Source organism: Mobula hypostoma, chromosome 3 (assembly GCF_963921235.1).
Source record: "Mobula hypostoma chromosome 3, sMobHyp1.1, whole genome shotgun sequence".
NCBI classification, from domain to species: Eukaryota; Metazoa; Chordata; class Chondrichthyes; order Myliobatiformes; family Myliobatidae; genus Mobula; species Mobula hypostoma.
This window is the reverse complement of record NC_086099.1, coordinates 120,211,428-120,234,579: the sequence shown is the minus strand read 5'-3', so window position 1 is coordinate 120,234,579 and position 23,152 is coordinate 120,211,428. Positions and strand designations below refer to the sequence as shown.

General features: G+C 45.7%; 1 protein-coding gene across 1 annotated transcript in view; it reads right to left on the bottom strand.

Annotated features, from left to right (window-relative positions):
- Nucleotides 1–8,140: 8,140 nt before the first annotated feature.
- The window catches only part of LOC134344222 (tubby-related protein 1-like), a 110,023-nt gene continuing 95,011 nt past the window's right edge, over nt 8,141–23,152 (bottom strand). Inside the window, exons 11-14 of the mRNA XM_063043657.1 lie at nt 18,335–18,443; nt 15,367–15,465; nt 14,307–14,478; nt 8,141–10,632 (exon numbers count right to left, since the gene is read on the bottom strand). Of these exons, the coding sequence (XP_062899727.1) occupies nt 10,499–10,632; nt 14,307–14,478; nt 15,367–15,465; nt 18,335–18,443 (514 nt within the window). The 3' untranslated portion in view covers nt 8,141–10,498. The remainder of the gene's footprint in view (nt 10,633–14,306; nt 14,479–15,366; nt 15,466–18,334; nt 18,444–23,152) is intronic.

Genomic DNA, 23,152 nt, shown 5'->3' with positions numbered 1-23,152 from the left:
GTGCCTTTTCGGGTCGGTAGAAGTGCGGTTTGCACTCTGCGCAGACTTGGCAGTCCCTGGTCATGGTCCTGGTCTCCTCAAGGGAGTAAGGCAGGTTCCGAGCTTTCACGAAGTGGAAAAGCCGGGTGATCCCCGGGTGGCAAAGATCTACATGTAGGGCGTATAGCCGGTCGATCTGCGCGCTGGCGCACGTTCCCCGGGATAGGGCATCGGAGGGCTCGTTGAGCTTCCCAGGCCTGTACATGATGTCATAGTTGTAGGTGGAGAGTTCGATTCTCCACCTCAGAATTTTATCGTTTTTGATTTTGCTCCGCTGCTGATTATTAAACATGAATGCGACTGAGCGCTGGTCAGTTAGCAGGGTGAACCTTTTGCCGGCAAGATAGTGCCTCCAGTGCCTAATAGCTTCCACTACGACCTGGGCCTCTTTCTCCACCGCGGAGTGCCGAATTTCAGGGCCTTGAAGGGTACGGGAGAAGAACGCCACCGGTCTTCCGGCCTGGTTGAGGGTAGCAGCCAGCGCAAAGTCGGAGGCGTCACTCTCTACTTGGAAGGGAATGGCCTCATCCACCGCATGCATTGCTCCTTTGGCTATGTCCCCTTTTATGCGGCTGAAGACCACGCGGGCCTCGGCTGAGAGGGGGAATGTGGTGGACTTGACCAGGGGGCGGGCCTTGTCTGCGTAGTTAGAGACCCATTGGGTGTAATATGAAAAGAAGCCCAGGCACCTTTTGAGGGCTCTGAGGGTGTTGGGAAGAGGGAGTTCCAACAGGGGGTGAATACGGTCAGGGTCAGGGCCAATGACTCCATTCTCCATGACACACCCAAGGATAGCAAGTCAGGTGATCCCGAACACACACTTATCCTTGTTATAGGTGAGATTGAAAACTTTGGCCGCTTGGAGAAATTTTTGGAGGTTGTTGTCATGATCCAGCCAGTCGTGACCACAGATGGTGATGTTATCCAGATATGGGAACCTGGCCTTCAGTTGGCACTGGTCCACCATCCGGTCCATTCCCCTCTGGAAGACAGATACACCATTCGTGACACCGAAGGGGACGCGCAGGAAGTGATAAAGCCTGCCGTCCGCCTCGAAGACGGGGTAAGGGCGGTCCTCCCAGCGGATGGGGAGCTGATGGTAAGCGGATTTTAGGTCTATGGTCGAGTACACCTTGTACTGTGCTATCTGATTGACCATATCCGCGATGCGGGGTAGAGGGTACGCGTCGAGCTGCGTGAACCTATTGATGGTCTGGCTATAGTCCACGACCATCCTATTCTTCTCCCCGTTCCGAACAACCACCACCTGCGCCCTCCAAGGACTTGTGCTTGCCTCAATGACCCCCTCCCTGAGCAGCCGCTGCACCTCCGACTTAATGAAAGCTCTGTCCCCCGCGCTGTACCTCCAGCTTTTAGTTGCCACTGGTTTACAGTCGGGGGTCAGGTTGGCGAACAGCGGTGGGGGAGGGATCCTGAGGGTGGAGAGGCCGCAAGTGGTGTCGGTAGTGCGGCTGTTGGCATGGTGTTGGGTGGGATGCGCGGGTCGGTGTGTGTGTGTGGTCAGTAGCGGGGTATGTGACGTATCCCTACAAATCTGGGGATTTACGGCAGTGATTGGTGGGAGGGGCCCATCATACTCCATTGTCACGCTTTTCAGGTGGCTCTGGAAGTCGAGCCCCAATACCACAGGGGCACACAGTCGAGGCATGACCAGTAATTTAAGTCTCGATATTCTGTGCCCTGCACCACTAGCGTCGCTACACAACCGCCCCCCCCCCCCCAGATGTCTGTTGTATGTGACCCGGAAGCCATGGCGACCCTCTGACTTACCGGCCGTATCGTGAGTCCGCAATGCTGCACCGTGTCCGGGTGGATAAAACTCTCTGTGCTGCCCGTGTCAAACAGGCAGCTTGTCCTGCGCCCCTCCACCAGGATGTCCATCATTGACCTTGCAAGCTGGTGGGGAGCGCTTTGGTTGAGGGTCACGGAGGCCAGAGTTGAGTCGCCGTCTTGGTCCGGCACGGTGAGGTGCCTGGTGAGCACCTGTGGGGGTCGTAGGCGGTGCGAGGTGGTGCCAACCAAGATGGCCGACACCATGTCTCGCACATGGTGTAGGCATGCAGGCAAGATGGAAACCCCCATGCCTCGCACGCGGCGCTGCTCGATCCCGCTTGTGGTTTGGACTTACAGGCCTTGGCGAAGTGGCCCTTCTTTCCACAGCTGGAGCAGGTAGCTTCTTGGGCCAGGCAGCATTTCCGGGGGTGCTTATCAAGTCCGCAGAATTAGCAATTCGCGGGCTCGCAACTGGCAGTAGCCATGGTTGACTCACCGGTGGGTTGTGGGGTCTGCGGCGTCCACGAGGCCATCAGGAGATTGCGTGCCTGGAGAGTGTCAGAGTTGCGGAGAGCGGCCTCCAGCGTGTTGGCCAGCTCAGTTGCCGAAAGTAAGGTAAGATCGGCGTGTTCTAGCAGCCGCTGGTGCACATACACTGACCTGGTCCCCATGATGAAGGCGTCTCTTACTAGGAACTCCGCATGCTCTTCAGCCGTCAGCCCCTGGCAGTCGCAGGCCCCCACGAGTGTCTGTAGGGCCCGAACGAACTCAGCGCTCGACTCTCCGGGCCGCTGCTGCCGTGTCACTAAGCGATGTCGTGCATAGACGGTGTTTACCAGCCTCAGGTATTGTCTTCTGAGGGCGCTCATCGCACCGTCATAGCTTGGCTGGTCTCTAATCATTGAGCAGACCCGTGGACTGACCCTGGAGAGGAGAACTCTGCACTCCGCGGTGGGCTCGGTCACTTCAATCTCCTCCAGGTATGATTCGAAGCAGGCCAGCCAGAGTTCGAAAGCGTTTCCGGCTTCCGGTGTTTGCGGGTCGAGGTCTAGCTTGTCGAGTCTCAGGACGTGTTCCATGCTTAAAATTACTGTTAATAAAATTGATGCACTATCAATTACTCCTAAAGTCTGGGAGTAAATACTGTAAGGCTTTTATTAACAGTAAATGGACCAACGTCCATGCTGAGTATCTGTCCTGGTCTGAGGGAGGAGCAGTGACACAATTGCCTTTATTCAGGGGTCTGTGGAAGGAGCCACAGGAGCAGTCGGCAGAGGAGTGTGTCCAGACAGGTAACTCAGTTAGAACATATATATATACATGGTTTACCACAGTTGGGGTGACTGGTGTCCCCAATGATCTTCTGGGCCTTCGTTACACACCTGCTGCTATAAATGTCATCAATGGAGGGAAATTCACATCCACAGATGTTCTGGGCTGTCCGTACCACTCTCTGCAGTGCCCAGTGATCAAGGTTGGCACAGTTCCTGTACCAGGCGGTGATACGGCCAGTCAGGATGCTGTCAATGGTGCCCTGTAGAAGGTCTAGAGGAGCTGGGGACTCATGCTGAACTTCTTCAGTCACCTGAGGTGGAAGAGACGCTGTTGAGCTTTTTTTGCTACAAAGCCGGTGTGTACAGTCCAGGTGAGATCACCAGTGATGTGTATACCGAGGAATTTGAAGCTACTCACCCTCTCAACTGCAGGCCCATTGATGTTGATAGGGCCGAGTCTGTCTCTGTTCCTCCTGTAACTCACAATCAGCTCTTTTGGTTTTTGGACCTTGGCTACACTGTGTCAGGGTGTCAACCCCTTCTCCGTAGGGTGTCAACATCTCCTCTGCAGGCTGTCTCATCACCACTAGAAATAAGGCTGACCAAAGTCGAGTCATCTGCAAATCTGATCAGCAGATTGGAGCTGTGTGTGGCAGCACAGTCATGGGTGTAAAGGGAGTTAAGGATGGTGACACACAGGGTCATAGTGTAATACAGCACAGAGACAGGCTCTTCAACCGCAGCATGTTTCCCGCTACTTACAACTTCTCACGTTCAGCCCATTACTCTCCCCTCCCTTTAGTTTTAGACTCCCCAGCTCTGGGAAAAAGACTATGACCATTCACTTTATCCATACCCCTCATGATTTTATAGACTTCCATGAGGTCACCTTTTGTACTCCTGCACTCAAGGGAAAAGATTCTGCGTGGCCATCTTCTGCCTGTAGTTCAGGCCCTCTAGTCCAGTCACCATTCTCGTAAATCTCTTCTGCACTCTCTCCAGGTTGCAACATCTTTCCCATAAACAGGGTGACCAAGACTGTACACACTCTCAGTCTTCTCAAATCTGTGCTGCCACTAAGCTCAACAATTTCCCCCCAGTGACATTTTCTTGTCTCAACTCACCTGTTTCTGGGCCAACACTGAGCCAGGAAGTGAGAGGAGAAGATGGCGGCAGGCCTGTATGTGCACAGCCCTCCGGTGAAAAATGATATCGTATCTGTTAAATAGGGGCCGTGGACAATTCTGATTCAATGGAGAATAGATGTGAAAGCACAGAGGAACATCTGGAGAAATTTCTGAAATGCCCATTCGCTGCTGTCATTACTGTGTGGTCGGTAATCTTTCGGAAGGTAGGCCTCAAAATCCCTGGCCTTGCCTGCTTTTGGCAACAGAGAAGGAGGTGGAATCGTTCGGACAGAAATGGCGCTCAGTACTCGGTGTCGGAGAGCTGATCAGAGCTCGAAGTTTTCGGATGACTCAGAGTCAGACTGTGGTCGGCATGGCAGGGAGAGTTTTTCTTCCGTCTCCCATCTGCGTGAGATGTGGGACATTTGAGAGACTTTGAACTTTACTGTGCTCATGGACTTCTTCATCAAGTTATGATATTGTTGCTCTGTTGTAACTATATGTTATAATTATGTGGTTTTGTCAGTCTTGGTCTGTCCTGTGTTTTGTGATATCACACCGGAGGAAATAATGTTTCATTTCTTGATGCATGCATTACTAAATGAAAACCCCTGTGGTCAGGGGAGAACGTGTAAACTCCTGATGGTCAGCGGCGGGAGTTGGATCCCGATCTTGCAGCTGGTGATGTAAAGCAATTGTGCAAACCATGGGAAGATAAGAGTGGTGATAATGACAGTGATGATGATCCTGAATCCCTACTTGAAACAGGAACCAGGAGGGATGAGCAAAGTTAGTTGGAGGGTGTTGATATCGCTTTTAAAGTTTGTAGTATGTAAATGTTACCATGTACAATCCCGAGACTCATTTTCTCACTGACGTTTACAAGGAAGAAATAAATACAAAAGTAACTATACATAAACTGACAACCAATATGCAAAAGAAGACAAACTGTGCAAATAAAAAATAATATTGAGAACAGGAGTTATAAAGTGCCCTTGTCACGTATACTGAGAGATGGTGACAAGGTTTTGTAAATGCAGAGTACTGTGTTGCAGTTACATAAAACTGTAACATATAGGAGCAGAATTAGGCCATTTGGCCCATCGAGTCTGCTCCATGATTTCATCATGGCTGATCCATTTCCCTCTCAGCCTCAATCTCTTGCCTTCTCCCAGTATCCCTTCATGCCCTGACTAATCAAGAATCTATCAACCTCTGCCTTAAGTATACCAAATGACTTGGCCTCCACAGCCATCTGTGGCAATGAATTCTAGAGATTCACCACCCCCTGGCTAAAGAAATTCCTCCTCATCTCTGGTCTAAATGGACATCCCTCTATTCTGTATCCTCTGGCCTTAGGCTCCCCCACCATAGGAAACATGCTCTCCACATTTATTCTATCAAGCCCTTTTGAGTACGGAGAAAGTGCAGTGCAGCTAGACCAGTAGATTACAAGGGCAATAGGAAGCAGATCGAGAATGCAGGAGTTCATCATTCAGTGAACGAGAGGTCTGCTTGGCGGTCTGAATTCAGTGGGATGGAAGCAGTCCTTGAGCGTGGTGGTACGTGCACTTAAGCTTTTGTATCTCTGCCTCATGGAAGAAGTGAGAAGAGAGAACATCTGGGCTGAGAGGGGTCCTGGATTATGGTGACTGATTTTCCTGAGTCAGCAGTAAATTTAGATGGAGTTGGTAGAAGGAAGCCTGGTTTTCATGATAGACAGGGCTGTGTTCACAACTCTTAGTGATTTCTTGGGAATGTGTGTCATGGGGTGGAATAAGACTCACTCTGGCCCAATGACATTTGGCCTCAGCTCCGAGGAAGCAGCATGAAGCTCCTTGGGAGCAGCTTGACGCCTTCAGTGAGCTGCGGGATGCCACTGATTACTTTGCTCAAGGAGCAGCGAGACATGTTGTTGATCTGAGTGGACACAGGATGTGACCTGTGGATCTACAGACGCAAGCAGAGCATTCAGTTGTTATCTGGGAAGAGGGAGATGCAGCACCTCAGTACATAGCTCCAATACCTGAGCAGAGAGAAGGCACACACGAGCAGGTCGCTCTCCTACATATTCAGTGCTGTGACATGTACGGGCACCCTTCCACCTGGCTTCCACTCACTCACACCGTTGTGACCAGAGTCCTCAGACTGTGCAGGGCACTGACCCTGAGGAGTAGAGAAAAGCCAACGTGGACCAGATATTGTGCATCCTTAGTTTAAATTCCTTACCCTACATCAAAATCCATTTGTAATTGGCCATTTTGCAAACTCAGTACAGACAACCAGTTTCATTTGTCAGATACATTTTCTTACCTTCTGGCTTGATGTCAAATGATTTAAGAAATTTGATGTCTTAGCAGATTGTGCATTGGGAAAAATATTCTAAATGAACAAATGACATAGCTTGAGGAATAGCTTAAAGTGTTTTTACATATAGAGTGATTGACATCAGGAGGTGATGGTGGAATTATTGTTTAAGAGGCCTGGCTCTACTGTGGGCAAATAGGATTAGTGTAGACATCAAAATTCTTGGCATGGATGTGATGGACTAAGGGCTTGTCTCTGTGCTCAGGTCTCAATGGGTGATGGGAGACCTGGCGACGATGGCAAGAATCCAGGTGCTGGAGTATCCGAGACTAGGATTCAGACTCTGAGACGAGAACAGGATTCTCGACTAGATGCTAGATGTGAACATGATGAGACTAGATGAGAATCCAAACCAGACAGAAATCCTTAGCACAACCTCGGACTGAACCAAGGTTGAGCTGATGAATGAGCTCCGAGCTCGAGTTAAGGTTTTCTTCAATATCCACAACATGGCTACCAATTAAAGGGACCATGCCAGCTATTCATGATCCACAGAGCTGGAGCATCTAAAGGCCGGCGAGGTCGGGTGCGTATGGTAACACAATAATCCTATGATGCTACTAGACTCCGGTGATTCGGGGTCTCTGTGTTGGCTCAGCTCCAAGTCTGGAGGCTGAACCAATGAGAGAGCAGACTGTATGTCACCAAGTAGTCGCATCATCGCCTGTCCTGGGAAATGGTTCTGCTCTGCAGAGTAAGCACATCGAGTGCTGGAGTCCAAGAGTCATCCACTACAGAAAGAGTCCCTCCTGTTCACCATGTCTCTGCTGGTCTGGCCATCACGTACGTATTTAATTTACTAGCACTTGGTCCTCAGCCAATGATACTACCTCCCTGTTCCTCTCTGCCCCTCTCCATTTCATGGGGACCAATTGACTTCCTACCACAATCTTCAGGTACTATGGGGCAGATGAGACAACTTAGTCCAAGCAGCAGTTAGAATCTGAACACAAACATCTCCTGGGTGTTAGGGAACATCTAGCTGGATTCAAAATGACCGTGAGTGTTTCAGTAGCTGGACTCCAATTAAAGAGAGACCATCTTGATATAGAACCAGACATCAAAACTGACCTAAAAGCTGGCTCCTTTAATAACATTTACTCATTTTGTGTTTACTTATACAGTTTGAGTATTCCTTTTCCAAGAGTCCAAAATCCGTAAACTCCCGAAATCTGAAAATTTTCTGGGCACTGACCTGACGTTAGAAATGGAAAATTCCGCAAGGCGCCGGGAAGGTTCCCAGGTGATGCACATGTCTCTCCATACCTCAGACCGTTCTGAGAAATGACTTCACACACACAATAATGAAAAATGGAAAAACACCGCATAAAGCAAAAAATGAAGATCTCGGTTGTGTTTTGAAAGAGTGGATTTGTCAGCTTTGTAGTGAACATATGCTACTTAATGGTATGCTGATCTTGACACAAGCAAAGATCAATCAAGACAAACTGAAATTTGAAGGTAATGGTGAATATTCAGCAGGCTGGTTGCAGAAATTTAAGAAAAGGTATGGCATTAAATTTTTAAAGTGTCTGCGGATCACCAATCAGCAGAGAAATTTATTGATGAGTTTTCCAAGTTTGTCGCTGATGAAGATCTAACACCAGAACAAGTCTACAATTGTTTTCATATCTTACATAAACCTTAAAAAATATAAATACCGTATACTTTAACCTTTTAATCAAAACATGGCATTGTAGGTGGAGACTGAAAGTCTGCCATTTGTTTGTTATTCTTCAATATGTGTGATGAACAAGTGGGGACAGACTGCTTACCAGTAGCACATAAATTCAGAGCCTGAAATTATAATGATCCCAAGCTATCTCATTATATACTCCAAACTCTGAAAAAGTCCAAAATCTGAAACACTTTTGGCCCCAGGCATTTCAGATAAGGGGTACTCAACCTATATAACTTTCTCTAGTTATAAGTGACACTATTGTGTTGTGTAGGACTTTCTCATTTAGCATGCAATATTCTTCATTGTGCAGAGGTAAGTGTCAGTCATGTGGCAGCTGCTAGCATTGCTGTCTACCTTGCAATGTAATGGCCAGAAAGATTGTGAATATGTATTTCATCGTTTGCGCACTTAAGGAAAACCTTAGTTGCTGCTGCAAAGTGAGAGTGCTTTTCGCTTGTAACGTGTCACTGCAGCAGAGCTCATGATTACAAAACAATCTGATTGATGTCATAGCCTCCCTGTTATTCTGGCAATGGCTATGTATGATCTACAATGTGAAAATATTTCCCTTCCTTGTACTCTGTCCTGTCTGGTTTGTTTTTACTATATTTCTGATACCTCTCTTGAGAGGTGGGATTCCTACAAGTGGCTGAGAAAGGTGACCCAGATCACTTGGTAAAATGAACCAGCTCTAGCAGTTGTGCGTGCACTGCATGCCTTCTTTTACACATGGAATGGAGAACGATATGTCTGGGTAAAGGAGCATTGGTCAGAATTGCAGGGAAATGTGAGACCACATAGATTACTGAAGCTGAGCATAATTATCTTCTCCTACTGAGAAAGCTTCATTAGCTTCTTCCCACTGTGTAGCTTGAAATGGTCAATTGGTGCAATGGCTTAAACTCAATCTCATGTGAATTCTAGGAGGAATTTCTTAAACAGATGGGGCAGAAGTTATTGCCTTGAAATATTAACTGACCTATACAATACTTTATAAAGTTTTGCCATAATCTGCCAGCTCTTACTTTCTTTTTTTCAACTAATGAAGTCAAGTGTCCAGTTTCTTTATCATCCTGTCTACCCGTGCCATCACCTTCGAAGATCCTTGAACTTGTACATTTACACTGAGGTTCCTGAGTCCTACCATTCACCATGTGTGTCCCATTCTTACTAATTCTCCCAAAATGTGTCAACTTTTCAGTGCCAGCTTTCCTTTCTTACTTTGAAGGGGTCTCCAGTGTTGCCAGAAATGTGATGTTGGTCATCAATAAATTTTTCAAATTCAGCCGAATGAAGTTTCTTGGTCCATGGAACAGGGAAGATCAGTAATCCATAAAATATGTAACACAAAAGAATCTGCAGATGCTGGAAATGCAGAGTAACACTCCTAACTAATGACCCTTCCTCAGGACTTTATCAGAGTCCTGATGAAGGGTCTCAACCCAAAATGTTGACTGTTTATTCTTCTCTATAGATGCTGACCGGCATGCAAAGTTCCTCCAGGATTTTGTGTGTCTTGCTCTATAAAATGCAGCATATATTTTATTTTTGCTTAAGAGCAGAAAACATTGGTCAGGCAGCATCTGTGGAGGAAAGCGGAAACCGTCTGGAATGCCTCCGTGTATTGAAGGGGTCAGGATGCTGGGGGTGGTGGGTCTGCCAGTTGATGTGAAACTGTGGTTATGATACATCGGACTGTTTAATGTGTTTCCGCAGGTCTATGCAGTGCTACATCGCAACAGAGCATGACGAATCTCTTTGTGAATGCACCGATCTTGGCTGAATATCCCCTCAGACTTTCAGCCTTCCGAATAAGAAAGTCATTGCCCCAGCATAAAACATATGTAAGCCTGACATAATCAGAGACATCTTTATCACATTCTTCTGCAGACAGGAAAATTGGAAATAGTGCTATTAACTACAGATGTCATTCACTTCTCTAATCCCAGCGTGTTCAGGTGGTAAAACACATGACTTTACTACTCGAAAGTGCTGTCCTCCACTCTGAACATATTCTCTCCATTTTCGACACAGGGTTTTGCAGCTACATAGGTGGTTGCTACTCAAGGTCAAATGTTTCTATAGTTCTGGTGCATCCTCAGGAAAACCCGCACAAGTTTACCACGTGTACGTTAGTCTAACACTAGATTTGCACATTAAGTAAAGCACACTTCAGTTTCCAGCTCCACACTGGTAGCATAGCAGGAAGTCTTTGATCATTCGCATGCTAGTTTCCCATCAAAGCTGGAGAGAGCGATGGCAAACGCCTGGACTGCACAAATCGGGTAATTGTAATCCATGGTGAATGCATCGTCAGCCACACGTCCAAACTGCATCACTATGTAGTCAGCTATGAGAGATACAGAAAGAGGGACTTGTTTTAAATCACCGGATACTTAATTTAGTCCCTCACCTTTAAAACCAATGCCACCACCACTCCTTAAGGAGGAAAATATAAAAGAATATGTATTCCTTGTCTTTATTCCCTCTCCCTTCCTAGGCCAGCACACCTTCCAGGGTTTACAGGAAGTAAGTGTTCATTTCCTGTATAGTTCTGTTAGCAGCATTCGGGAGATTTTTAAAAAGTCACTAAAGTTATGAAAAGATTTGTTTCATTAACTCTTGGCAGGTTGCTTTCTTTGACACAGCCAGCATTTATTGGGCTGGATCGGAACAGCTTACCAAACTATCCCAGACCCGTAGTTACGAATCAAATGTGAGTCGAGTCTCACGTTCAGGCAAAGGCAGCAGATTTGCTTCCCTGAGGCACGTCTGTGAAGCAGATGGATTCTCACCACAGTTCAGTGATGGTGACTGTCACATTACCATTTATTCTAAAATTAATCACTGTATTGACACCTTATACATGTCACAGTGTGATCTGAATCTCAGTTACTTATCTGGAGTTCTGAACTTATAATGTACTAGCATAAACATCATCATCTATAGCTTTCATTTGAGTATTTCTTTTACATATTTGAACATTTATTTAACGAACTATAAGCCTGGTCAAGCTTGGTCATTTTGGTTTTGGAAGGCAGTGTTCTGGAAAGAGGGAGGTGTTGGAACAGCTGGGGTGGGGTGAGAGATAGTGAGCCTACAGCAACGTGTCCAGGAAATATTCACCCAATCTTCTTCCCTTTCATTCCTTGTAAGCCCTAATACCACATCAGAAATGTACACTGCAGCCCATCCATTTCACAAGGCATTATCATTCGCAAAGAACAGTGAGGGGGTGACCTCATAGAGGTTTACAGAATCATAAGGGGTGTGGATAAGTTGGATGGTCATAGTTTTTCTTACGGGTCTGAGGAGATCAGAGACAAGATCAGAGGGGAGAGGTTTAATACAAACCTAAGAGGCAACTTCTTTACACAGCGGGTAGTGAGTTCCTGGAATGAGCCACCAGGGGAAGATGTTGAGGTGGGTACAATTACAACATTTAGATAGGATCATGAAGGGAGGGGCTTTGGAGGTTGGGCAATTGGGACTAGCAGGGTGGATGCTGTAGTCTGCATGGCTGAAGGACCTGTTGCCATGTTGTATCACTCTCTGACTCTGTGTCTGGCAGGCTGTCCTATCCAGAAGGGAAGGGTCAGATGTTTACTGCGGATGTCTTGTCCATAACTGATGTTTACAGAGGTTACTGTGGATGGTTATGTTCAGCCCCAAGTGGTCATAGCTGGCATCTTTCAGTACAATACTTGACCATGAGAGCAACATCAAGTCAGTCCAATACATCCTCCTGTGACAAAGATGTACTTGGGGACACAGCCTGGGAGCATATCCCCTAGCCGAGTCTACGCCGACCTCTGGCCTCTCCCTCTCCTCCATGCCATCCCCTTTCCCATGCCAGTTGCAGAGGTCCCATCTGGCTGGATCACAGAACGGATTCTGATAACATCCAGTATACCTTCCCATTCTATTCCATCTTGAAGCTAAACTGATTTAAATGTGGGGAGAATGTAAAGCTATGTGGAACTTGAATAAGACCTTGGATCATCTGACTAATTTCACAAGTGAAAGAGAATTGAGTTGGCGGTTGGGGGTCACCTTTCTATCTTAGCTTTGTGAAGTAATATGAGATGGGATATAATACAGTGAGGAATGAGTTATGTCCCAGAGTAATACTGCACTCTGTCTGACCACTATCTTCACTATGGTCATCTGAAACGTTGGAAGAAATGAAAGTAAATCTTGGCCATAAACTAACAAGAAGTACAGGGAGGAGAACTATAGCAAAAGTAAATGTTGGTCCCATAGGAGCTAAGATAGGGGAATAAATAATGGGGAATGGAAATGGGGGAGATGTTAATTTTTTCCTTCTACCTTCACGCTTCAAGAAACTGAATCATCTTAAACATTTTGGGAAACTCAGGCAAGGAATTTAAAGCAATTAATATCATCAAAGAAAAAGTATTGGACAAAATAATGGGAATCAATACAGACAAATCTGGGCCTGATGGCCTATATCTGAAATTTTGTCACCTTCCAGAATTCCCTAGATGATGGAAAAGTTTCAATGGATTGGAAAACAGTCGATGTGGCATCTTTAGTCATTGAAAGTAGGAAGTAAGAAAGTAGGGAACTAATATCTCTGTTCAGGAGACTATCAGAATCCATTTTTCAAAGAGATAGAACACTTAGCAAAGATGACAAAATTAGGTAAAGATCATTTGGTTTTTCTAAAGGGGAATAAAATTTCACAACTTATTTAGAGTTCCTTGAGGATGCAACTTGCAGGAAAGGTAAAGTGGACAAAATGTCTTGGACTTTCAAACAATATTTGACTAGGTATCACACATGAAGTCAGGACATAATAGAGGGATTCTTTGATGTGAATGCAACATATTATCATATTTACTGAAGAAATATGGTCCATTGAGTCAATGCCGGCTCTCAGAAGATTCCCATCAGACCATTCCCTCAATTAGCCTCCTCTGAACTATTCCCTCACTATACCAGGGGGTATATACAGTGTGCCTTTAAGATGTGGGAAGAAACTGGAGATCCTGGGAGAACACCAGCAGCCACAGAGTGGATGCGTAAACCTCACACAGACCACACCGGAGGTCAGGATTGACCCTAGTTACTGGAGCTATGCAGTAAATTCACTTTCTGCTGTGGCATTGTGGCAAGTTAGTAAGAATTGAAGATAGACCAACAGACAGAAGACAAAGGCTAGAGATAAAAAGGCAATTTTCAAATTGGCAAACAGTAGTTGATAAGGTGTCTCATTTCTCAGCTCCAGGGCATCACAATCTTTATAATCATGAACGACCACGCACCCAAGTTGGTGTGTCTTTCACTGATTCTATTATGGCTATTTTTCTATGATGGATTTATTGAGTATGCCTGCAAGGAAATGAATCTCAGTGTTGTATGTGGTGACATGTATGTACTTCAATAATAAATTTACTTTGAACTTTGAATGAGATGAAGGAGTTATGTGCATTATGTTCAACATATGGAATTAGACAGAGATAGGGAAGGAAACAGAGAATGGTATATTGAATTAGGGAAAGTTTGTGGGGAGTTTTACATGAAGATGGGGGCAGGAACATGTGAGATGGACACAGAGATAGGGAAGGAAACAGAGGCGATAGTATATGGAGTTAGGAAAAGGATCATGGGCCTTTCCCCATGGAGATGGGGAAGAGAATGTGGGCAGTTTTACGTGCAGAGAAGGAAAGTGTCATGGTGAATGATACTTGGAGATAGAAAAGGTGAAAGGCTATTTGGAGATAGCATACATTAGATAAGAAATGGCACATGGAAATTGAAGGATGATTGATGATTGGATGGTGGAGCAGACTCAATGGGCCAAATGGCCTAACTCTGCTCCTACATCTTATGGTCTTATAAGGATGACTTATGGAGGGACAAATTAAAACAAAGAAGGAAACACACCCTGCTTTAATTTTAAGAAGGGAAAATACTTAAACCTGGGAAACGAGGTAGATAAGTGGTCCCAATTGACAAAGCTTCATGTATTTCATCATTCAGAACAGGAATACAACTCACAGTCATTCTCGTGAACAATCTGGAAGTTCTTCACCGAGGCGTGAGTCACTCTCCCATGGAAGTTCAACACGTAGGACTGCGTCTCATCGTTCCACACTGGGGTCTTGTTGTGCAACTCAATTAAGTTCTCTGTGTTGTTGTTTTGCCACCTGGCGAGCAGGCCATCCTTATCCTAGAAGGAACCCCAAGTTTGTCCAGTCAGTGGATAACATTGCCACCCCATTCTTGCCAAGCCCTCTACAACCTTGGCAGAGCTTTATGGGATGTGAACCTTGTGCCAGGCATTCTGAGATTTTAAAGTTGCTTTGACTGCTTGGAATTTCCACTGACACCCAATGTTGTTCAAGTGGTCAGGGATGTGCTGGGAATTGGACACAGTTCATTCCCTCTGCAGGGCTGTGGGACAGTGGGAGTAATTGTTTAATTGTGTTGGAAGTGGCGGGTGAATGTCAGTCTGACTGGTGCAGGGTATTCTCTTGTTATGCTAGGACGGGGGTCTGCTCTTGTGAAGGGCTGTGTTAGATCACTTACTCTGTTTGGCATGGTGGTAGGATTATTGTAGAATGGGGAGAGGCATTTCCCCTGGCATGAAAAGGAGGCATTTAAGGTGAGGAGCCAGTTTACTCTTAGATGGGCTGTTTACTCTTGGGATTAGTCAGCAGCTTTCACTCTGAGGTCACAGAGGTTTACACTTGGGGTTGGCAGGGGCATCCATACTGAGATTACAAGAAATACCCTCTGGGGAGAAGAAGAGGAGGTTGATAGTTTAGAGTGGTGGAGAGTTTCCAGCGATAAAAGCAAACAAAAATTGAAGAACAGCAGATGTTGGAAATCTATGAATTAAAGACTTGAAACACTCAACAGGACAATCAGCATCTGTGGAGAGGGAAATGGAGTTAATGTTTCAGGGCAAAAGTTGTTCTTATGTTCTGATTGTCTGGGTGTTTACAGGATTTTATGCATTTATTGTATCTCAGAGCGTTGTTGACTGAGGGTTGAATGAAGCCATTATGTTGAAGATTACAAGAACAGATATTTTCAGTGTTTCAATCTAACTCACGTTACGTGGCCGGAAGGGGATGCGTTCCTGCTTCTCGTCCATCGCTGGGATAATCACTGTCATCCTCCTGGGCCCTCTGAATCCAAGCACATTTGTCTCCTGTAACAATTTGCGTTTAACCCCATTAGACATGCAGAAACCCTTCTTAATAACCATTAATCAGACAAAAGTATCAGTAACATGGACAGTCATCACTTCCGCCCTGACGCGTCTGCTTTAAACTGCTGCACTCCCAATCGGAGTCCACCAATCGTGCCCCTAGGTTAGCTGTTCATCAGTCTACCAGTTGTTTACAATATATATTAATGACTTAGATGAGGGAATTAAATGCAGCATCTCCAAGTTTGCGGATGACACAAAGCTGGGCGGCAGTGTTAGCTGTGAGGAGGATGCTAAGAGGATGCAGGGTGACTTGGATAGGTTAGGTGAGTGGACAAATTCATGGCAGATGCAATTTAATGTGGATAAATGTGAGGTTATCCGCTTTGGTGGCAAAAACAGGAAAACAGATTATTATCTGAATGGTGGCCGATTAGGAAAAGGGGAGATGCAACGAGACCTGGGTGTCATTATACACCAGTCATTGAAAGTGGGCATGCAGGTACAGCAGGCGGTGAAAAAGGCAAATGGTATGCTGGCATTTATAGCGAGAGGATTCGAGTACAGGAGCAGGGAGGTACTACTGCAGTTGTACAAGGCCTTGGTGAGACCACACCTGGAGTATTGTGTGCAGTTTTGGTCCCCTAATCTGAGGAAAGACATCTTTGCCATAGAGGGAGTACAAAGAAGGTTCACCAGATTGATTCCTGGGATGGCAGGACTTTCATATGATGAAAGACTGGATCGACTAGTCTTATACTCGTTGGAATTTAGAAGATTGAGGGGGGATCTTATTGAAAAGTATAAAATCCTCAAGGGATTGGACAGGCTTGATGCAGGAAGATTGTTCCCGATGTTGGGGAAGTCCAGAACGAGGGGCCACAGTTTGAGGATAAAGGGGAAGCCTGTTAGGACCGAGATTAGGAAAAACTTCTTCACACAGAGAGTGGTGAATCTGTGGAATTCTCTGCCACAGGAAACAGTTGAGGCCAGTTCATTGGCTATATTTAAGAGGGAGTTAGATATGGCCCTTGTGGCTAAAGGGATCAGGGGGTATGGAGGGAAGGCTGTTACAGGGCTCTGAGTTGGATGATCAGCCATCATCATACTGAATGGCAGTGCAGGCTCGAAGGGCCGAATGGCCTACTCTTGCACCTATTTTCTATGTTTCTACACTCAGTAATGATGAAGAAAGTGTTGCCCAGCCAGAATAGTGTATGAATTGGAGGGTAATCTGCAAATTGCTGCCCCTGTCCTTTGTTGGCAAGCTCACAGGTTTGAGAGGTGTTGTCAGAGTGCAATTCACAGACTGCATACTCTGCAGTCTTGACGGCAGAGAGAATACATGACAGATAGAGACCCAGAGTCAGACGGGCTGATTTGAGCTTGGTGACTGGCAAGCTGCCTTGGGTGTGACTGGAGATGCTGGTGAACAATTTTCCATCACACTTTTCACTTGAGCCTTGTAATTCTTGGCATGGTTGAGGTGAGTCAAGATGTGAGTCACTTACCCAAGAACAACAAGCCTCTAGTTGCCATTGCACTGATATTCTTGTCCAATTGATCTTTAGGTCAATGATGATGCAGAGGCCTCGGCAATGGTGATGTCATGGAATATCAATCTATTATCATTGAAGGGCACTTGCACAGCATGAATGTTACCAATCAGTTCCTTGCCTCTTGGTCTCACCATGTGGGGCTATTGACATTTCATTTTTTCAGAGGCTGTGAATGGAGTTGAACAGAGCTACACTTCCAACTCTGACCTTCTTGAAGAAAGACCTTTGATGGAACAACTGAAGCTAGCTTGAGCCAGGACCCAGACCTGAAGTCCCACACAACCAAGTTCAAGAACAACTACTTCCCTTCAACCATTTACTTCTTGAACCAATCTACGCAACCATAATCATAAACACATGGACCACTTTGCATGAAAATGGATTCTCTTAAGATTGTTCTAGTTGTGTTTTTGTAAAAGTTGTGTACAATTCACGCTTCCACTTCTCTTGTGGGAAATGGAAGCATAAAAAATAAATTTCTAGTTTCTGACTAGCCAAAGAGTTGGCCTTAAGAATTTGAGAATAGTTTATGTTGTGAGACTGACGAATGACACTACATGGGGCCGATGGAATGGAACTGCAGGTCAGTCCCACTCTGTCATTTTGTTACACTGTTGGCCATGGCTGTACTTGTATTGATATCCAGTCACCTGTAGACAACACCTGATGGACATAGAGGAGATATCTATTAGAGATGTTCTAATCTGTCCAGCACAGGCACCCTACATCTCAAAGGATGCAAGGGGTTCCATATTAAGGGCAGGACCATAAGGACCAAATAATAGGAGATCTGAAGTTCGAGCAGACGTTGCAGAACCTTGAATGTGGTACCCAAGAGCCCAGCCTCACTGAGGACCATAAGGAGCGGAATTAGGCAAATCAGCTTATCGAGTCTGCTCTGATTCAAAGAAGAGGATGTCATTTCGCTGATTCCTATTATTAAGGTGACTAAGGAGGAAGGCCAGATTAGGCAGGAGGTGATCCCTGGTAAGGTAGATTTAGGTTTCAATTTAGGCTGAACTGATCGAAAGAATGGATGGTGATGCGTTGCATCAGACCTCCTCTCATCAGGCATCCCTCTGCTCAGAACTAGAAGTGCTAGAAGCACCTCCCATTAAGGAGTAATCTGGACAGTCATGCTTTGCTGCCGTGATTACATTTCAAAAAGGGTTGAATTCCTGTGGTGAATTTGGATGCTCCACAGTTACGAAAGGCTCAAAATAAGTGCAATGCCTTCTGCATTTCTAACATGACACCAAGTCCACGGTGATTAGCCAAGACAAGCTCATTCCTCGGCCACTGATACTCACGTAAGTGATAGCAGAAAGCTCCTGACGAACATTGGAACGGTCAGCTCTACCCCGATCGGGGTTAAGTCCGTTGTCAAACACCGTGAACTTGGTCCCCATCAGGTTTGACCTTGGAAAGTCCAAATAGAACAACATAAGGTTGATGTTTTCTTAGGAGGAAATGATAGTTAACACCCTCAAAGTAAATGAGCAGGGAGGGAGGAGAGTGCAAGACGTGAGGTGAGTGTTGGGAGAATGACCCTGATCATTCAACTTGATGCACAGTGTGCACACTGTATCCAATGTTAGCCAGGTAAGAAACTGATAGATACTAATACATTCAAGGGATATGTGGATTAGTGCAGGAAGGTAATGCTGGGCTGAAATATCAACAACCTTCTTAGACGCATGGAGGACAAAGTGGCTTAATCCAGGATCTATTCCTCATGACCTGCTGAGAGGGGTGCAAGATAAAGGGAAAAAGATCAGTCCTAATGAAGTGTCTTGGCCTGAAACATCAACTGTTCATTTCCTTCCATAGATGCTGCATGATCTGTTCAGTTAGCCCAGCATTTTGTGTGTATTACTCAGGAAAAAGATCTTGAAAAGTTTGACAGGAAGAATCTGGAAAGGTTCTCTCCAACCTACGGAAGTCAATGAAAACTAGCCCAGAAACACACTTCTATTTACTTAATCATTTATTATTTTGACATTGTGGTGACCTTTTCTCCTGGGTGGTTCACTCCAGAATCGATTAAGTTATTTTTCTGGTAAGAGTTGAACACTTGTCCACTGACTGAGGTGCTGGACAAATTGGGAGGCCAAAAGCTTTCTGGGACAGGAATCAAGCCCTGAATTAGATCTGGCCTGTAGAGGCTCAGCTAAATAGGGTTGCTGCCACATAGCTCCAGTGACCTTGGTTGAAACCTGACCTCTGGTACAGTCTTTGCCTATTTGCACATACTCCCTGTGACTGTGTAGATGTCCTCCAGGTGCCCTGGTTTCCTCCCACATCCTACCAACGGATGGGCAGATTAAATTGTTTAAGTATGTAGATGAGTGGTATCACCTAGGGGGGAGGTTAATGGGAATGTGGGGCGAACATTGGTCAGTGTTGGGCGTGTTAAAACTGAGACATGGGGTTATGTGGGCCTGTTTCCACACTATATCTTTCCATGACTGTAAAGGAGAAAAGTTCCTTAGTGAACTAACAATGTACATCTACTGGTTCCTAATGTTTTGAATATTATAACTTCTTTTTAATTTTGTAATTTAACCTGATGTCAATGAACAATTAACCCTTTGTGTGAGGTTCAAAGTTATCAAGGTTCTGAGCACACTCTTCGATAGAATTCCCCCTGCCATCTACACTGCCTAGTCAGGTCCAATATGACCATTCTATATTTCAGTATCCATCTTTTGGGGAGAGGTAGTGAACTGCTGGAGCTCAATGGATGATGTCAAGCAGTGTATGTAGAGATAAAGGGATGGTAAATATTTCGGGTTGAGACCCAACATTGGAACTGAGAGTGTAGAGGGGAGATGCCAATAGTGATGGACAATAAAGTAGGAAAAGGAGAATAAAGGAAGCAAGATCCCGGGTGGACCTTTAGGAGTGACATGAAACTGGAAAATTCAAGGTTCATACTATTGGGCTGTGGGCTACCCAAATAGGGTGGGAGGTGTTCTTCCTTCTCATTTGCACTTGGGTTCTTCGTGGCAATGCTGCCTCAGTAAAGCAGCCAGTATAATCAAAGACCCCACCCACCCTGGACATTCCCTCTTCTCCCCCATCCCACTCAGGAGAAGATACAAAATCCTGAAAGCACATAGCATCAGGTTCAGGGACAGCTTCCACCCCACTGTTATGAGATGATTAAATGGTTGCCTAGTACAATAAGATTGATTCTTGACCTCACAAATTCCCTTGCTATTATCTTGCACCTTACTGTCTCCTTGCACTGCAATTTCTTCGTAGCTATTGCACTTTATTCTTCATTCTGTTATTGTGTAAATTTGTTCTACCTCAATGCACTCTGCAATCTTTTGATCTGTATCAACAGCTTTTCACTATGTCTCAGTACACAGGCCAATAATAAGCAATTCTAATTCCAGTCCCAGTGTGTGAATGGGAAGGGGTGATAAGTAACATGCAGCTGAAGTTCAAGATGTCATGGCAAGCAGAGTGCAGGTGCTCTGCAGAACAGTCTGCTAGTCCATACTTGTTCTGGCTGTACCATGAGCACACAATGCAATAAGCCAGGTTGGAGGAGGTGCACATGAACCTCTGCCTCACCTGGAAGCGTGGTTAGCTCCCTGCATGGTGGTGAGGGAGCAGGTAAATGGGCAACTTCAGCACCTTTAATGGCTGCAAGGGAAAGTGCCAGGCAATGGGAAGGGTTGGGTGGAAAGCGATGGACTGACTAGGGAATCATGGAGAGAGTGGCCGTGGAGAAAACAGAAGGGGAGAAGAAGAGAAGAGATGATAGGCAGAGATTCATCACCCTTTCTATCCTAGCTCCATCTGTTCATCACGCATATTCCTATTAGTTCCTTCTTTCTTGGCTCACCTCTCATACCTGGTTTGACCTGCCTATCATCCCTGTCTTATCTGATTCCACCTATCACCTATCAACCTCTATCTCTGCACTTCCCATCACCCTCTCCCTCCTGGGTCCATCTGCCTAATTTTATTTCTCCATATTTTCACCCATCATCTACCAGTCTCGTCACTCCTCCAACCCCTCTCCTGCTTGGCTCCATCTGGCCATCACTTCTCCATCTGATCATCTGGGTCCTATCTCTCACCTTCCAGCTTCTGTTGCCCCCTTGTCTCTCACTTCTGTCTGTCTGCCCACCATCCCTTTACACTCTCTGTACTCTCATTTTTAACTCTCATTTTATCAGCAAAAGTAAGATTACTGTTATTAATCTGAGTAAGTGAGAAAAATATCATAGCACCAGGATTGTACCAAATATAGAAATATTTAAAATCTATTCCATTCTTCGACTTTAGCGTTCTTTAATTCTGAACGAGTCCTCTCAAAATGCCCTTGTCAAGTTAGAGAGGACTATTAGAGATTGTGTTAAGGAAAATCTCAACCTTCCCAATCACATGAATGATGGTTTTCAAACGCAAGGAATAGGAATGGTGACTGTCAATCCACAATCTAAAATCTCAGATTTCCTTGTCATTAATTAGGAAATATAATTTTATTAAAATGACTAATGACAGATCAATAGGTCTGAGTTTCTAGTTTGCTAGGATTGCATTAGACAATGTTATTTATAGCTATGAAAGATTGTCTTGTCTCAATGCCACCATTTATACTGACTATGTTGTTAGGGGTGTGACCAATAGGGTTAGGTACAGGTTCTCAACCAGCTGTATTGATCATCTCGATGTCTCCACAGATGCTGCTCAACCCACCGAGTTCTGCCAACAGTTTGTCTTTAGTTCCAGTTTCCACCACCTGCAGTTTCTCCTACCTCCGTCCTGGAGGCAGGTGGTGTCCTTTCCAGCACCAGGGACAGCTCCCCTGAAGCTGATGCAGTAGCTCTCAGACTCCAGGGCATCTCAGATAATGCACCGTTTTCACACAGGGCTTGGTGCAAATTGGATGCCCACACTTTCCAGCTTGAAAGCCATGTCCAACTCCATTAGTACATCAGTACCACCAACCACACTGCAGACTCTCTGGGAGATGCTGCCTTTTTGTCCTTTGCAGCACAGGTAAAGCCACTTATGCTTGAAACTAGAGAAAGATCTAATTCCTGTCTTTGGTGCTCAAAGGGGCTTGAAGCACGTCACAGTTCAGCATCTGCTCCTCCAGTGGATCAGAAGGCTAGGAAGTGTGGTGAAACATGAATCCACTGTCCTCTCTCAGGATGACAGTATATGTTTCCTAGTCATTTCTGCCCACAAGCCTCGACTGCTGCTGTTCGACAAGAAGATGCAACCTGCAGCACACCTTCTAGCCCCAGAGCTGGTAAAGGCAACTGCAGCCTCCATCTTCGAGTACCCCTGTTGCAGCTGCAGGACTAGGACTAAGCAGGCAGGAAACGGAGGGATTGCATAGGGCCGTAGACTCTGTGCTTCTGCTCAACTTGTCACACTTGGTAAGTTTATTTTGCTTTGGCTTATATGTTCACATTGTGGTCAGGAAGATGCTGAACATTGGCTGATTGTTGAATGGAGAACTGGGATTATGGTGTTTCACTCAATTCATCCTGGATGTCCTCCTCCACAACCATTCACCTGTCTTCTGTGGTTAAGTCTAAGTGAGGCGGTAGGCAGTGGAACTTTACAACTCTTCATACCCGCTCTACCAGTTACGAAGGAGAGTCCAGGCTGCAGAATGGTGGTGTACATCTTGCCAGCAATCTCCTCTCCAGGGCTTCGTGTGCCCAGTCAAATGTGGAATACTGAATAAGTGGAGTCATTTTTGGTCACGGTACACGTCTCAGTCAACGGCACTGTACCCACAGTCCTTGTGAAGCTGGATGCTATCTTAGCCTGCTGCCCTCCGGCAAGAAAGAATGAAAGACAGCCAGCCCTCTTTGAAAGTGCAACACTAGGACGGTCCAACAGTGAGGTACTGTAAACAACTTCAACTCTATTCTACAAGGAACGTAGTGCAGAGACAGGTAGAACGGTTGCTGGTGTTGAGATCCTCAGCCTGCTCTGAGACCAGAGCCGAGACTGGAGCAGGTCCAAAGTTCCATCAAGCCATCCTCTCTGAAGTACCAGTACCTCAGGCACTTCTCTTTGCCAAACCTCAGGTTCCCTCAGTATCCTGGGCAGTTATAGCTTTCTGTTGCGAGAGCTTTCCTTTTCTA